We start from the raw sequence: 16,383 nt of genomic DNA, 5'->3' as shown, positions 1-16,383 counted from the left end.
GAGGTAGGTGCTATTATTATGCCCACTCTGGACAGTCTCATGTGCAAACTGAGCCCCAATGCCTTAAGTGACTTTCCTAGTCACAGCATATGCCGGTGGTCCTATGGGACCCCCTCCTCGGGGCTGGAGCACCAACCCAGTTCCAGGGAGGGTGGGCTGCCACCAGCTCCCTCCCTTTCCTGGAGAACTTCCCTCAGCCAAGGGGAGATTCCAGGCCCTGGAAGGTCATGCTGCACCTCACCCTCCATAGCGGGCAGTGGCTGACTCACACGGTAGGAAACTCCAGCCCCCTGTTGAAAGGTGGAACCAGCTCTGCAGGGCAGAGAGCCCGCAGAGCCAGGGTAACCCGCCACCAGCCAGAGGCGTTCTGACCGAGCCCCCCTCTCGCCCCACCCCGCTTCTGTCCCCTTCTCCTGAGCACACTCCCAGTGAATCTCTTTCTCAAGGGCCTCAGACTCTGTCTCCAGGGCGTTCAACCTAAGACACCAGGTCACAGAGATAAGAAGTGGTGGCTTTGGCCTTGACCCAAGGTGAGTTTGGCCCCAGAGCCCAAGCATTTGACCACTCATCCCTATATATTCCCTCCCAAGCCGAGAAGGCCAACGCCCCAGGGCCTGGGCTGCTGGGGCTCAACACCCAGTCTGCTGCAATGACAAAATGTACCTTGGATTTTGAAGTGGAAGGACTTGAGGGGCAAACGCAATCCTGAGACATTAAAACAGCTGATGTGCATTTAAAGGGGCAGGAAAGCAGAACACCGTCCATCTTGCTTCCCTGTGACAGCAGAGTGGGGGTTCTGCTAGGAGGTCAAGGTGGACCCTGACACTGACCTGTGAGTCATCTGACGTCTCCTGACACCTGTGCATCTGTCTAAGCCCACGTTTAACAGCTTCCTGGCTTTCTGCAGCTTGCTCTACCCACTAGGGAGCTGAAAAATCAGAAGGCATCATCTTCCATGTTGTAGAACAGGGTGCAGTGCAATGAGCACAAGACGGCTGCGCCATTAGAGGCCAGCCCGATGTGGGCCGGGAGGAGGCCTGGCCTGGGCAGTGAGCGCTGGGGAAAGGGTCAGAAGCCCGGGCCCGCTCCCGCTCCCTCACTTTGGTCATGAGACCTGGGGTAAGCCTGAGGGGATTTGCCTAGATGCTTTCCAAAGTTCCCCCTGGCTCTGACAGGCTGATTCCACACCCGGAATGAGTATTCTCTTTCATTTAGCTAAAATTAGTCTTTCCTAGACTATTTTTCCTTCCCCAGAAGTGTCCCTAAAAGCGGAGAATCAGGAGCCGTCTACTCTCAAGGACAGGAGTGAAAGAGGAAGAGCCCCAGCAGCCCTGGTGAGGCGTGGCGCTCCTTTAGAGTTTATCATCGCATCTTGAAAATTCATGTATATTTAGCATTCTGATAACATATGTATGTTTATCTGAGGATAAAAGTTATGCTTTCCTTCCCACGTCTCTGAGAAAAGCTGGCCTGATGGGAAGGTACACCACATTTATTCTGTAGCTTTGAGTCCCTTTGGGGTACTTGTATGAGCCTCAAGTGCAGGCAGTCAGGCTGGGCTCCTGGCCCGTGGGGTAGAGAGTAATTCCCACTAGGACTTTCCCATGCAGCAAAGTGGGGAACAGTCCTCCTCAGGACCTGTCTTTGTGGCCTTCCTGTAATGGCTTCCCAAAGATGTCCATGGTCAAATCCCTGAAAGCTGGGGACAAGCTATGACACAGCAAGGGGGAGTTAACCTTGCAGATGAGTTAAGGTTGCCAGTCATCTGATTCACAAAACAGGGAGATTTCCCTGGAGTTCGAATCCCGAATGACGGGTTGGTGGCTGCTCCAATGAAAGCCAATAAGGCAACTGAAATTGATAGGGACAGTGTAAAGAGACAAAGCAGGCAACTAAATAGTTAATCCCACTAAGGGATCATAAATAAAGAAAAAAGTATGGGAGATCTTGTAAGTGACTGATCCATCAAGAGAGCAGTCTTGCTTAGCAACGAGTGCAACATAAGCGTGAGACGTGCCCCCAGACAATAAAACAGTGGTGGAATAAGACCCACATCCTGCCCAGTGAGGTGAGTTAGTGACTCCTAGGACATGCTCCTCTGTGCACATTAAAAACAAAAACATAGGGAAAAGATGGCCTTAAACTGAAACCTGAGATGATCTGCCATATGTTAGTATATTTTACCACCTTCCTGCTCATTTTCATAGCTCCACGACAGTCCTAGTTTGACTATGCAGGGACAAGAAAACTCCCCTACCCAGCATGGAGGAAGCACTGATGGTGGAAGCCTGACGTCTACTCAAGCATGAGGAAGAAGGTGGCCTTCTCCGCCTCCTCACTGTCCCTTTGGTTGTAAGACCGGAGCCCGGTAAGTTCTCAGCACAGCACTCCCTGGCCTGCCGAGGTGCGTCTCTCACAGCACCGTATACTAAAAACTCTGCCCTTACCCGTCACTCTGCCTCTGATTGAATTCTTTCTGCACCAAGACAGAAGAACCCTACGCTGTACTATGTTCTGGAATGCGTTCTGTGGCTTCAAAATGAACAGAGGGGTACATATGGAGCCTGGTGTTCTTCCCAACACAGCCCCGGGCTTCAGTGTGAGCACCATGGAAATATTCAAGGTCCTGAAAGGGGTGGCCTCCTAGCCCAGCCTGGTGACCACTTACATTAAACATTCCCGATCAAAACAGATCCATCCAGAGTGAGCTTAAAGGCCTGGGGTCTTCATCTCACAGAGATGGTTTTATTTCCTGACTTTCTTTTAGACAAACTTTGATATACGTATCTGCTAAATCAGCCTGATCAATCCGATTATTCAGTTCCTCTATGTTCTTGCTTATTTTTGAATGGCTGATCTGTCCAAGACTGAGAGAAAAATGTTGTGGCTCCCAATACTACTGTGTTTGTGTCAATTCTTCTATAGCAGGCCACTCTCTGTATATTTCAGTGAGATGTAATTTAGAGCAATAATGGTCCATGATTATGCTCTTCTCAGGGTGAAATGTACCTTTATCTATAGAAAGCCATTTATCCTGGTCAATGCCTATACCTTGAATTCCCTGTATTCTAATATGAACCCTGGATCCTTGCTTCATATACCTTGATATACCTTTGCTTGACCTTTTACCTTTGACCTTTCTGTGTCACCGTGTTGTAAATATAACTATAACTATAGCTAATTCTTTAAAACACAACCTGCAAGTCTTTGCCTCTTCGTAGGGAGTTTGACCTATTTGAATTTCTGGTCAGAATGACTATATTTGATTTTCAGTCTTACTTTATGTTTTCCGGTTTTCACGTTTGCTTTGTTTTTTGATATGTGGACTAGATTTTCTTTGCTTTTATCTTCTGTGTTTCAGGAGCTTCGGGTTCTGCTTATATTATAGTATTAACGTGTTTGCTATTAAGTTATTCAAAGCCTTTTAAACTTATATTTTTCTAATTATGAAAGTCATAAGCAAAATAGTCTCTTTTGAGCCCCACTTCTAATTAAGATCAGGACTTTTTTAACTCACATTTTTACCTCTGTTAATGGAATTTGGGTTTTTATATCTCCATTGCTATTATTACAGTATTTATTTGCATTATATGCATATTCATGTTTGCTTCAAAACGAACTTCTGCATCTGCACGCACTTTTATAACTGCTCAGCTCTCTCTACGGCGTCCATGATCCCTGCTCACCTGCTTCTGTCACGACCTCAGCTATAACGTTAGCTGTTGTTCAAGGCGGGCTGACATAGGACCTCAAGGGTTAACTTCAAGGGCACCTGGCTAGTGAGCCTCACATGGGGGAAAATGTCTCCTAGCTGCTCCATTGTTTCCGGGATTGAACGTTGCAGGGGCGTCGGGGAGGACTGGTTTTGCACCTTTGTGGGCAATTTGTTTGATTTTTTTCTGGCCTAGGTACTTGTAGATTTTCCCTTTTATGTTTTATTTCAAAACTTTTAACAAAATGTGTCTGGGTATGACTCTCTTTTCACCAGTTCTGCTAGAATGTAGAAAGGCCAGCTGGTCTGCACATATAGTCTATGCATTTCCTTATGAAACTGTTGACTTTGTAGTTTCAAAATGGTTCAGTATTGGCAGTTTTGTATGGTCCAGTCTAGGAGTTCTCTCTTGAATCCTCTTAAGTTTGTTGCTTATTTTTTAAAATAAATTTCATGAGAATAGTTTTAGATTTACGGAAAAATCACAAAGGAAGTATAGAGAATTTTTATATGTCTCTCACCCAGTTTCCCCTATTAGTAACATCTTACTTTAATATAGTACATTTGTTATAATTAATAAATCAATATCCATTCATAATTAACTACAGCTCATACTTTATTCAGATACTCTTAGTTTTGTTTTTTTTCTTCCTCTAGTGTCCTTTTTCTCCTCCTGGATCCCATTCAGGATACCACATTATATATTGCTGTCATGTCTCTGCAGGCTCATTTTGGCTTAGGCATTCCTTAGTTTTGAAGACCTAAAAAGTTTTGAGGAGTCCTGGTAAGGTATTTTGCAGGATGGCCTTCAACCAGAATTCACCTGATGTTTTTCTCATTGTTAGACTGGGTTTATAGGTTTCGGGGATCATATCAAAGGCACAGACTATCAACAAGACTTATCCTGTAAATGCTGACCTTGGTCTCTTGGCCAAAGTAGCGTTTGTCAGGTTCCTCCACTCTAAAGTTACTCTTCTTTTCCCCCTTTTCATCCTGTGCTCTTTGGAAGGAAGACACTTAATAAGTGAGTTAAGTGTCCACTGCTCCACTTCCTTGGGCCTGAAATATCTACACAAATCATTTGGAATTCTTTGGCACAGAAGATTTGTATATTCTCTCCCATTTACCTACTCGGTCATGGGCATCTGTTTTATACTTTGGGTTATAATCCAATACTACTTTTATTTTATTGCTCAAATGTTGCAGTTCTGGCCTCTGGGAGTTCTTTCAGTGGCTACTTTGGTTGGCTGGTGGACAATTCTGACACCGCTCCCCCCACCAAATCAGGGTGTGTTGTTGACGTGGTTTGAGCACGTCCTCAACTTTCTGGCACTGCAGGACGCTCCAGGATCATTTTGTATGTTTCTTGTCCCAGTCCCAGGTCAGCCATTTCTCCAAGGATCCCCAGGTCCTTTCCATGGAGAATGGCATTAGAAACCAAGATCTGGGTGGGAGCTGAGCTTACTGATACTCGGGTGCCTACTTTGTTTTAGATTTTGGTTCTGTTTCATGTGTCCCAGTGTTCAGTTAGCATCTCCCTTCTCCCGTGTCCATAACTTCTCTTTCCTCTCATTAGATTGATCTCTTTGACCATTTCCTCTGAATTTTGGGAAAGCATTTCAAGTTTGTCCTGCATATTATTGATTTTTATTTTTCGTGGCATTAACTCTGCTCTCTACTGCCTCCAAAGCAGGTTTTAATTCTGCTAGTCACTATTTAGTTTCCTTCCTTGTCCGCTGTACCTCCTTCTCTATCTTACCCCACCAGACATCTGCTTCTTCTCTGAGCTCTCCAGAAGTTACTTTTCTCTGAATGCTTTATCCTTGTGTTCTGTTGGCTTTGTCTGTCCAGATTTGGTATTTGGTTTATGCCCACTCAGCAAATTTGTCAGGCAAATTAGGTTTGGTTCCAGGTGGTGGGGAATAAAACAGTGATCCAGACATACAGACACTGCTGCTTCCTACAGCTTTCATCCTAGTGGGAAGAGACAGATGACAAAAAAACCGGGAAAAACGAATAGGAGGTCAGATATTGTTATGGGTTGATCTGCATCTCCCAAAGAGATGTTGAAGTCTTAACCCCTGATACCTCAGAACGCGACCTCATTTGAAAACAGCATCATTGTATTAATAGATGAAATCAGTTGAGGTAAGTTCACACTGGAGCAGGGCAGGCTCTTAATCCTCCAAGACTAGTTTCCTAAGAAGAAAATGATGTGAAGGGAAAGAGGGGAAATGTCAGCTGGGCAAAGGAGTTACACAGCTGCAAGTCAAGGAATGCCAAGGATTGCCAGCTGACACTAGAAGCTTAGAGAAAGGTACGGAAGAGTCCCCGAGCCTGCTACAGAGCACGGGCTCGCCAACATCTTGACCCTGGCCTTCTGTCCTTGAGATGTGAGAGGACAAACTTCTGTTGTTTTAAGCCCCCTGGTTTATGGTGCTTTGTTATGGCAGCCCCAGGAAACTGATACGGATCTCCATCAGTGAAACGGAGGAAATTAACAGAAAGGGGGAGTGGGAGTGTGAGGAGCCGGGATTTAAATGTGAAATAAAGCCTCCGGGAAAGGCGGACCACTGAGAAAAGACTAGAGGCAGGTTCGAGAAGCAGCGATGCAGGTGGTGAGGGAAGAGCTCCATGCTGAGGGGCGCCTTTGCCAAGAGACGGAGCGCGCTGTCCTTGGCTCCGCTCTCCCGGGCTTCTGGGATGCTGGAACCCTCTCTCAGAACCGCAGCTGTGCGGGGCGGTGGGGGAGCTGGGCCGTGGTGTTGCCCAGATCCGAGTTTGAATTCCAACGCACCACTTTCCAGCTGGGTGGCTAGGGGTGAGGTCCTTAACCTTGCTGCTCCTCAGGTTCCCCATTTGTGAAATGAGGATACAAAAATCCCCTCTGTCCTGGGGCTCTGGGGAGGGCTGAATGGGCAGGTGAAGCCGAGAGCTCCAGCCCTTGCTCAGGGCACTGGAAAGGCCGGCTGCTATTTCCATCAGCATTCAGATCACTCCCGCTTCTGGTGGCACTGGCTGGCTGGTTAGCAGAGCACCAAGTTCTATCCCCAGTTTCTTGCAGACTTTCAACTCGTGCGTCCGCTCCACACACAAAGGCTCTTCACATTTTAAAGCCCGCAGAATTCCGCCGGGCCCCTCAGGTGGAGGAAGCTCTTTCCAGCGCCCGGCCTGGGGAGAGGCTGCGTGGGGCAGGAGCCTGTCCGCGCAGCACCGGGGTGCCGATCACCCCAGGCGGTCCCTGCAGAGCGAGCACTCCTCCCCTCCGGATGCACTGGGCCCCACACAACCCAAGGCCACCCTCAGACCACATGGCCTGTGGGGCCAGAGCTGGGCACACACCTGGGCTGCCTGCAGGCCCTTCCTCACTACCGCTTCCTCATCGGCAGAGGCTTCCGGGGCTGAAACTCCACGGGCTCATGCGGTGTCTGCGCCCGAGCAGGTGACAAACACTGCTGCCTGCTCCCCGTCCCCATCCCTGGGTCTCCGCCTCCCCACGTGTGAACAGGGGGCTTCATAAGCTCTAAACTGCCACCTGCTCTGATCAGTAGAATCTGGGATCAGGCCAAGAGAGAAGGGACATGTCAGCAGCTGGCATCTGAGGCCCCAGGCTACTTTCAATGTGGGCATGGGGCCTGGAAGAGTAGGTGACAGCTCTAACTGTGTCTGTACCTACGTACAACCCCCAGCAGCTCCCCGCTGCCTGGCATAAAAGACCAAACTTCTTAGCTCAACATTCAAGGCTCGTGGAAACTGGCTCCAAATTCTATTTCCACCCTTGGCATCTTTTCCGTGCCCCCATCCCGCACTCCAGCTTCCTGGAATTCCTCTGATCCCCAGTGCACGGTGAGCATGGCCGCCCTGCCCTCTGATTTTCACCCTGTGGGTCTCCACCCTGACATCCTCCATGGCTGTCCCTTCTCTGCAGCCGTGTCTGAGCCCTCTCCCGGGTGGGATGAGTCACTCTCTCCCTGTGTTCCCCGGCCTCTCTGCTCCTGGTTTCCCTGGGAGGTATCTGCCTTCAGACGCCTGAGGACACAGGCAGGCCTGATGATGGCGGCGAACCCAGGAGCGGGTCTGGCACAAACCTGACGTTTGAGAGAGTTTGGGAAATGAATGTGCAGAAGACAGCGGGCGACTACTTAGAGCCGCAAACATCTAGTTGACCCTTCTGTTCCTGGAGTGAGCGTCGCCGGAGGGGGTCAGGAGCCTGAGCTTTCAGTTCCAACCACATTACTTCCTTGCTGTGGGTCTGGGCAAGAGAGGTTCTCACTGTGAGCCTCTTCGCAACAGGAAGGAAGTCCCCTGAAGGCAGGGGCCAGGTCTGAGTCATCAGTGTTCCCCACTAGCCTGTCCTTGAGTGGGCGCCAGGGATGTCTGCCGTGCCCTGCTTGCCTCTCAGGCTGTGCTGAGAGATACGAAATCACCCAGCAATTCCACATGGTCACACACCCGGCAAGCAGACCTCTGGCCAGTGCTGGACAATAAGCAAGGGACAGCCAGCTCCTGGGGGCTTTTCCTCACATCTCAAATGCCAAGGACAAAATGGAACAGCCTGAATTCAAGACTCCTTCGAAGTCAGGGATTTGGAGAACCCCAGGAGCATGCCATCAGTCTGGCCTCCAGGCCCTGGCCAGCTGCACCTACCTTAAGCTTTTTGACACTGGTGCAGGGATCATTGGAGAAGCTCTCGGTGTCCGAAATCTCGATGTCCTCACCGTAGAGAACCCCGGTCAGGTCGTTTCTCACCTGCCAGCAAAGAGAGGAGAAAGGGTGGGTGCCGGCAGTCACAGGACGGGCCACTTCACAGGGGTCTGGGAAGCGGCTAGAACAGGTGAGGTGATTTTCTCCACCGATGTGAAAAAGGAGTGGGTTTTGTCTTCATTAAAAACTAGATTGCCCCCTGGGACTTTGGAGATTCCCCTCCCCTGAGGACACACAAGCAGAAGGAGGCCAGACAGGGAAGGGACTGAAGTTGCCCAGGAATTTCCTGGAAGAATTAAGACAAGCATCCAAGTCGCTGGACTTTCATGCTGGTGTTTCATATCATCTTCAAATCAGATTAGGCAAATACATCACACTGTCTCCAAATTAGACTATTCAAATACTTCTCTATATTTTTCATTATTTATTTGCAATATTACCTCATTTCTAGGGTGAGGAAATAGCTGAGATATTCAGATAGATAAAACAAAAACAGAGGAGAGGGTGAGGGGGCGCGGAACCAGCCTGTGATGTTAAACACAACGATGTATCTGCCGGCACAGAATGACTAACATCTATGTGCTTAAAGCAGAGAGCTGCAAACCCCAGTGTTCACACGCACTAACCAGTGTGCGACGCGGTCTGTGTGGAGGGATACTAGGGAGGGGTGTGGCAAACTAAAGCTTCACCTAAAGACAGCACTTGCTGCTCAACTCCAAACAAGCTATGCCAGAGTGTGGCTCCAGAATCACCAGACCTTCTGATTTGGAAGGGAGAAATAAGAAATCTACATTTTTATTTATTTTTGGGCCACACTGCACAGCATGCAGGATCTTAGTTCCCCAACAAGGGATTGAACCCGTGCCCCCTGCAGTGGGAGCATGGAGTCTTAACCACTGGACTACAGGGAAGTTCCTAGATTTTTAAACTAAAGTAGGATCCCTCATGTCTTAAAGGGCTTCCCAGGAGGCGCCAGTGGTAACAGGAAGATCCCCTAGAGAAGGAAATACAAGCCACTCCAGTATTCTTGCCTGGAGAACCCATGGACAGAGGAGCCTGGCGGGTTACAGTCATACAGAGCATCTCAGCATGAGCACATTTTAAAATGTTGACACTATTTTCAAATTTAAAAAAAAATAAAGTTAGGATCAAAACAAATAAATCTGAAATCTGTATGCGGCCCGTGTCTGTGACTGCACACCCTTGGACAGAAAGCCATGGAACTAGCCTGTGTTTTAGTAGAAATAACCAGGTGGGAGTCTGGGGACCCAGGTTCCAAGTCTTGCTCTGTCACTGACTGGCTTGTGACCTCAGCCTCTCTGAGGGACGCTTTCCCTCTTAGCATTTCAGTCTCTTCCTCTTTAACTGAAGATGAGCTCTGAAAGCACTTCTTGTCTATACCTATTAAGATAGTTATTATCAAAAACCAAAACCCTGCAAGTGTTGGTGAGGATGTGGATAAACTGGAAACTGGAACCTTGAGCACTCTAAAAATTTCCCACAATATGGTAATATGATCCAGCAACTCTACTTCTGGTTATATACCCAAAAGAAGTGAAAACGGGGACTCAAAGAGGTATTTGCACACTCGTGTGCATAGCAGCATTATGCGAAAAGGTGGAAGCAACCATCTTTAGGAAGCAATGTCCATCAACAGATGAGCGGATAAACAAACTGGGGTTTATACATACAGTGGAATATTATCCAGCCTAAAAAGGAATGAAATTTTGTCACGTGCTACAATATGAATGAAGACATTATGCTAAGTGAAATAAGCCAGATGCAAAAGGACGAAAGTATGATTCCACTTAGGTGAGGTACTTAGAGTAGTCGAGTGCATAGAAACACAAAGGAGAATAGTGGTTTCTAGAGTTGGGGGGTGGGCCGGTGGAGTTGTGGGTACAGAGTTTCTGTCTGGGATAATGAAAAGTTCTGGGGCTAACGGGTGCTGCTTCCTGCACAACAATACGAAGGTACTTAGCATCCCTGCACGTAAACTGTAAACTTTACAGTGGTAAAATGGTAAATTTGATGCTACGTACATTTTACCATGATAAAAAAGTACTTCTTGTTTCAACAACTGATAGATCCTCCCAATGTATATATCGAAATGTTTTGAATAATTTGGCCCTGAATGTTGCAGGATGGTCACTGGGAAGCCCCCACTACAGAAGGGGAACAAAAAGGGTTGTGGTGGGAACTGCCATATTTCATTTTTTAAAAAGAAATGTGATGCCAATAGAGGAAACCATGAACACATTAACTCTGGGCAGCAAGACCATGGGTATTGAGTGTTCTATGCTCTGCTGAACACTTGAAATACTTCGTGATATGCACGTTTGTAAGAAGAATGAAACTGTCTCAGTCAGGGTGAACCTTGTCCATCTTTAGTTTTTACCTGTATTTTGATGGAAGATTGGGAACTAGTTGGCTGAAAAAAAGTTGACTTTGCCATTATGGCTTATTTCTGCTATGTCAAATCCTTTTTGGATGCACGTGGGTTCCATTATTAGGTTTATGTGTCATGGGGGTGCTGTGGACCAACAATTATTGATGTGAAATATTAAAATGTGCAAGCTTGGCCCTGCCAGAAGGCAAAGCAGCCAATGCACATACTACTAAGGCATGCACAGGCAAGCCCTGGCTCTCCGTGTCCTCGCCACCCAAAGTGAAGGAAACTTCTTGAACTCTCTTGAATCTCAGTCTTTTCACCTATAAAATGGGAGTTAAACAGCATGTAACTTACAGGGCCCAGCAAAAACACTGAGGATGGGAAATGGCTTTGTAAATTCTAAAGTTCTTTACGCTGCCTAAAAGCTGGAATGGTCATTTCCAGGTATAAGACCCAGCATCAAGGCTGTCAGTGGCTTGGAGCATCCATCTGTAAATAAGTACGGGCATGAGAGGTGTATATAATCATGGCAAATACAGGCGCTCAGAACTCGGAACAAACCAACCCCAAACACCCTAGAGGTCATCTCATTTTTCTCCTAATTTCACAAATAAGGAAGCTGATGACTCCCAGGCCAGTGCTCTCTGAATGGTCCCAAGCTGGCTCTTTCGGATCCTGCCAGATGTGGACAGCTCCTGAGGCTTATGCGCCAGAACAGGTCAGAACAGACGGCTGGGGCCGTCAGCCACTCACTGACCATAATTTCAGCACCAAGAAGTCTACTCAGCTGGAGTATTTACTCTAATGGACATTTTTAGGGAAAACAAATGCAAAAAACTAGTAATAAATGGTATTTTAAAATAACCAAAGCATGATAAAGAACTAATGCAATTGATCTACCTCACAAGGAAATAAATTCATACTCTCACATGTAGAAGGAAAGATCATTCAATGCACTGGTCAAAGATTACTAAGTCAGAAAAAACACCTTCCTTTTTTTTTCCATTCTGGTACTGCAAATATCTCTTGTTTTACAGGGCCAATGTCTTTTATCAGCTTGCTATAAATTGCATTTCAGCGAAGTGAATCCTATTTTTTATTCATCTCCACTATAAAAGCAGAAATATGTTCTTCCTGGAAAGGAGTAACACTTAATTTTCAAGAAAATAAAATACATTCACACATACACACATGCTCAAGTACAGCCAGAGTCCAACTGGGCCCTCATCTGCATACCGGGCCTCGGGAGGCAGCCATCAGGAGTCTGATTTGCTAAAGGCCCCGGCCATCCTGGGAGGAAGGGAGAGAGATGGGTGCTGATGGGCCGGGAGGGGATGGAGAAGGCTGCCGGTCGCTTGGAAGGGAGGGTCAGGCTGCCAATGGAATGACGAAGACAGTGAGTCAGGCCCCGAGCGCTGCTACAAGGGGGACGAGGAAGGGCTGGGAGTCCTCGAAGCCTGGGTCCTCAGGGCCAGCTCATAGGGCTGAGGCTGCCTGAGGGAAGAGCTCCCCCTGCTTCTGGAGCCATGAGTCCCGGCCCGGGCCACTGGAGCAGATCTGGAAGGAACCCAACTCACGTGGCATCAGGGAGAACCAGGGGCCAGAACTCTAGGAATACATGATAGAAAATAGGCTTAGAGGCAACAGCTGTTGATTTTTTTCCCTTTAAGAACTGGTATGGACTGTGGATGCAAAGTCACACCAGAAAGCCTGTCCCTAAAGCAGTGGTTCTTAAAGTGCAGCCCTGGACTAGTAACACCAGCATCACCTGGGAGAACCTGCTAGAAAGGCAAATTCCTGGGCCCACCTGAGACCCACTGGGTCAGACCCTCCGGGGTGGGGTCTAGCAATGTGTGTTTTAATCGGCCCTCCAGGTGATTCTGACATATGTTCAAGTGTGAGGACCACTGTCCTAAATGAGGCAGGATAACTTTTAAGTGACCCATTAAATGATATGAAAAAAGTGCTTCCTATGGCTTGGATATTGTCCCCTTGATTAGGAGACCAGGATGTGTTGCTGTGAGTGAGGCAGTTGCCAAAAGGGTGAGTAGGACTGGGACCCACATTTAAAAAGACATCACGTCTAGGACGATGGAGGGGACAGTCACCCTCCAGTCTGCCCGCCGCAGACTGCACCTGGCGTGCTGGGCTCAATTCTAGTTGCATTTATCAGGGACCATGACAGCGTGGCTCAGGCCCAGAGGAGGGAGGTGTGGCTGCAATAGGGACCAAGAATCTTCTAAGAAAGACCGTGGACATGGGGGCAGAGGGGTTGGGAGGATAAAGGTCACAATGGGTGATATCAATGACTCCTCAGGGATTCTAGTACAGCCTTGGGAATCACAGATCCAAATCCAAGAATTGTAACACTTAAACTCATATTTCAAGCCTGGGGAAATCCAACATCTTGAAAGAAGTCAAGAGCCAGGCAGAGTCAGTGGCTTTAGGGGAAAGCTCAGAGCTCGAAGCGCCGTTCTGCTCAGGCCAGCAGGAGAAGATGCCATCAGGTCAGATCAGCTGTCTGAACCTCGAGTCCCGGGGGCTGATCCACAACTTCCCTCCCAGCTTGGTTCACGGACTGTGGGAGAAGGGGTGACAGGGACTTGTCACTTCGATGAAGCCATCTAAAATGGCCTCACTCCTCAACTGCTCACACAGTCTCTATCCACAGGCTTGGGACCGGGGACACACAGCTGGTCCTGTGAGGGCAGGCTGGAGGGGGAAGAGGGGATCAGAGGAGAAGGGGAAAAGCTAACAGAATCAGGAGAAGAGTTAGAGGTGAACAGACTCTTGGGGAGAATTTCTTGGCTTAGCGTGGCTGCGTTCATGTGACCCATTTTAAGCGTAAATGGGTCCACCTTTTCGAGGAGGGAGGCTCGTCACTGCCTCTGAGCAGACCACAGTGCTGGGCCACCTGCAGGCCTCCTCCCTGCTCCGAGGCAGCACCTCTCCACTAACACACCCCAGATGCCCAGATGATTCTCCCTCTCTGGAAATCACCTAGAGATTGGGCTTGTGAAATAATGGCGTCATGTGCTCCACCCTAAACAACAGCCCTGTGGGTCAGGCTGTTGTCCCTGCTTCGGGTCCTGGGACCACATCTGCATGTCCCGCCAGGTTCCTGTCCACCTGCAACCTTCTGCCCGCGAGCTCCCTTCCCCTAGAGAGGCCCCGCTGCAGCCCTGGAACCCTCTTCCTCCAGCACGGGAATGTTAGGAGCCTGAGGCCAGGGAGCCAGCGTGGCGAGGGGCCTTCTTACACCTCAGCTTTTCAGTCAGGGCTCCTGCTTCATTTCTGGGGCTGGAATTCCATCACTCCCTAGCCTCTGGGCTTCATCCTTTTCTGGACTGCTACCGAGCACCGAGGCACCATCTTCCTTTATACCTGGGCCTTCTCTCCTGCCCCCATCAATATTATGTCTCTTCTTTAATCCCTAGATCTTTCCACTCCTGGCCCCCAGCAGCACAAGCAGATCTGGCCATGTCAGAAGGCAGAATGGTGAGAAGGGGGGAAGAGGGGATGAGAGAGGGAGACAGGAAGAGAGAAGCAAAGGCCTGTCAGAGCTGCAGGCTCTCACCCTCGGGCCACGCGTAACAGGCCAGCAGGGCTCTGACGGAAACGGGGAAGCACCAAGTGGAGGTCTATCAAGACCCCAGGACACTGGGGGTCAGCAGTGCCCCCAGACACCTTCCCTGAGGAGGCCACTGCGCCAGCTGTGGAACCATCTAGAAAGGCAGAGATCCAGGTGAAGATGGGGAGAGCCAGGCCTGCACCACTTGCACCTTACAACTCTTTGAAAATTCTAATTAGGTTACGAAATGAACTTGAGAGCAAAGCGAATTCCCAGATCTCCTATGGAAGCTGAGGTAACCTACTTTGTCATTCAAATACACTCGCTATATATAGCCCTAGATTGTGCCGAAATGTCACTCCTCTTACCTGACTAAAGTGTATAATTATAGATTTACTTCTATTCATTCATGAAATGTGTCTTCACTTGATTAAACAGTTCATTCAAGTAAAATCCATTAAAATATGGAACATGTGAAAATGTGGTTCGTTAGAGGCAGAGGGCACTGCTGTAGTTAAGATGCTAATTAGGATAAACAGGCATTTGAAACACTCAGATCTTTGAATATTCAGGTCACTTTTACTGAGGCTGGAGCTCCCCAAGAACCACCATTAATTTAAGCTAATTAAAAGATTAGCCTGGAGAAGAGTAAACCAAGGCAGGAAGTGCTGGACGACTTCAAACACTGAAGGACTGTCTCCTGGGACGGAGGGCACCCCTGTGTTGGAGATGGGACCAAGAGATGGATGAGTCAGGAAAGCAGATTTTGTTTTAAAGCCAAATGAAGTTTCGAACGGTGGAGTAGGCAACCTTGGTATATAGTGAGCACCCTGTCATCAGAGGTGTGCAAGGAGAAGCTCATCAGGATGCTGAAGAGGGGATTTTTCTTTCACCACCAATGTTTGTGATTCTAGAAGAGTAAGTTTCAAAACCTTACCTGCGCCATCCCCCCACTCTTTGACTTTCTGAATTTTACAGTTGCTAAAGCAGCCCTCTGCAGCTCTGAAGTTTTTCAAAGATTTGAGGCATGGACTTACAGTCCCAGAGAAGTTATCCATGTGACTGTATTTCTACCTTTCTAATGCTGATGAGCACTTACTTACTGAAGAAGCTGTTCCTTTTGAAAAGTGGAGCCATCTAATTTTCAGATTTCTATTAGCTCTTAATAACCTATAGCTGGGGTTAAGTATAACTGAAACTTGTTAAAAAGAGTCAGTACATAAGTGAACACGAACGGGATCTACTGCACATATGTGATACTTGCACATGCCCCATGACATCTGCGTGTTCACACTGCAGAGCCAGTGGGTTGGACGGCCAAAAAGGTGTGTCCCATCCTAATCCTCAGAACCTATGCAAGTGACCTTACTTAGAAAAAGGGTCTCTGTAGATATAATGAATTCAAGGATCATCTTGGATTACCTGGAGTGGGCCCCAACTCCAATGATAAGTGTCCTTATATGAGAAAGGCAGAGGGAGACTTGGGCAGAGGCCTAAGGGAGAAGGTGACGCAAAGAAAAAGGGAGGGACAGGAGCGATGCAAGGACAAGCCGAGGAGCGCCTGGGCCCACCAGAAGCTGGCAGAGGTAAGCAGGGGTTCTCTCCAAGAGCCTTCAGGGAGAGCGTGGCCTCACTGATCCCTTGATTTCAGAACTCTGGCCTCCAGGACTGTAAGAGAACGAATGTCTCTTGCTTTCAGCCTTCCGTTTGTGGTAACTCATGACGGAAGCCCCAGGAAACTAACACACCTGGGGCCTCCTGAGACCTCGTGACTCGCTGGTTCAAACCACGCTGCCATGATTAAGCCCAGGTTTCTCATCCTGCTTACACCCGCCCATCACAGGCTGAAGTTTTTCCTGAAGGAACCCCAGTTTCCCTCTATTCAATGGCCACTGATCTGTTCCCCCCAAATATGGTTTTTCTCACTTGCCCAGAGTTACCAAGAGCCGGAAAGCAGGCAGCAGACCATGAGCGGCTGTGTTGAGACGTGGGGGTCTCTGTGGG

General features: G+C 48.3%; 1 protein-coding gene across 1 annotated transcript in view; it reads right to left on the bottom strand.

Moving 5' to 3' along the window:
* GABBR2 (gamma-aminobutyric acid type B receptor subunit 2) overlaps positions 1-16,383 on the bottom strand; it is a 356,730-nt gene that overhangs the window by 162,980 nt on the left and 177,367 nt on the right. The window contains exon 4 of the mRNA XM_043486441.1: positions 8,360-8,461. Coding sequence (XP_043342376.1) covers positions 8,360-8,461 — 102 coding nt within the window. The remainder of the gene's footprint in view (positions 1-8,359; positions 8,462-16,383) is intronic.

This window comes from Cervus canadensis, chromosome 14, assembly GCF_019320065.1.
Source record: "Cervus canadensis isolate Bull #8, Minnesota chromosome 14, ASM1932006v1, whole genome shotgun sequence".
Taxonomy (NCBI): Eukaryota; Metazoa; Chordata; class Mammalia; order Artiodactyla; family Cervidae; genus Cervus; species Cervus canadensis.
This window is presented reverse-complemented; position numbering and strand designations above follow the sequence as displayed.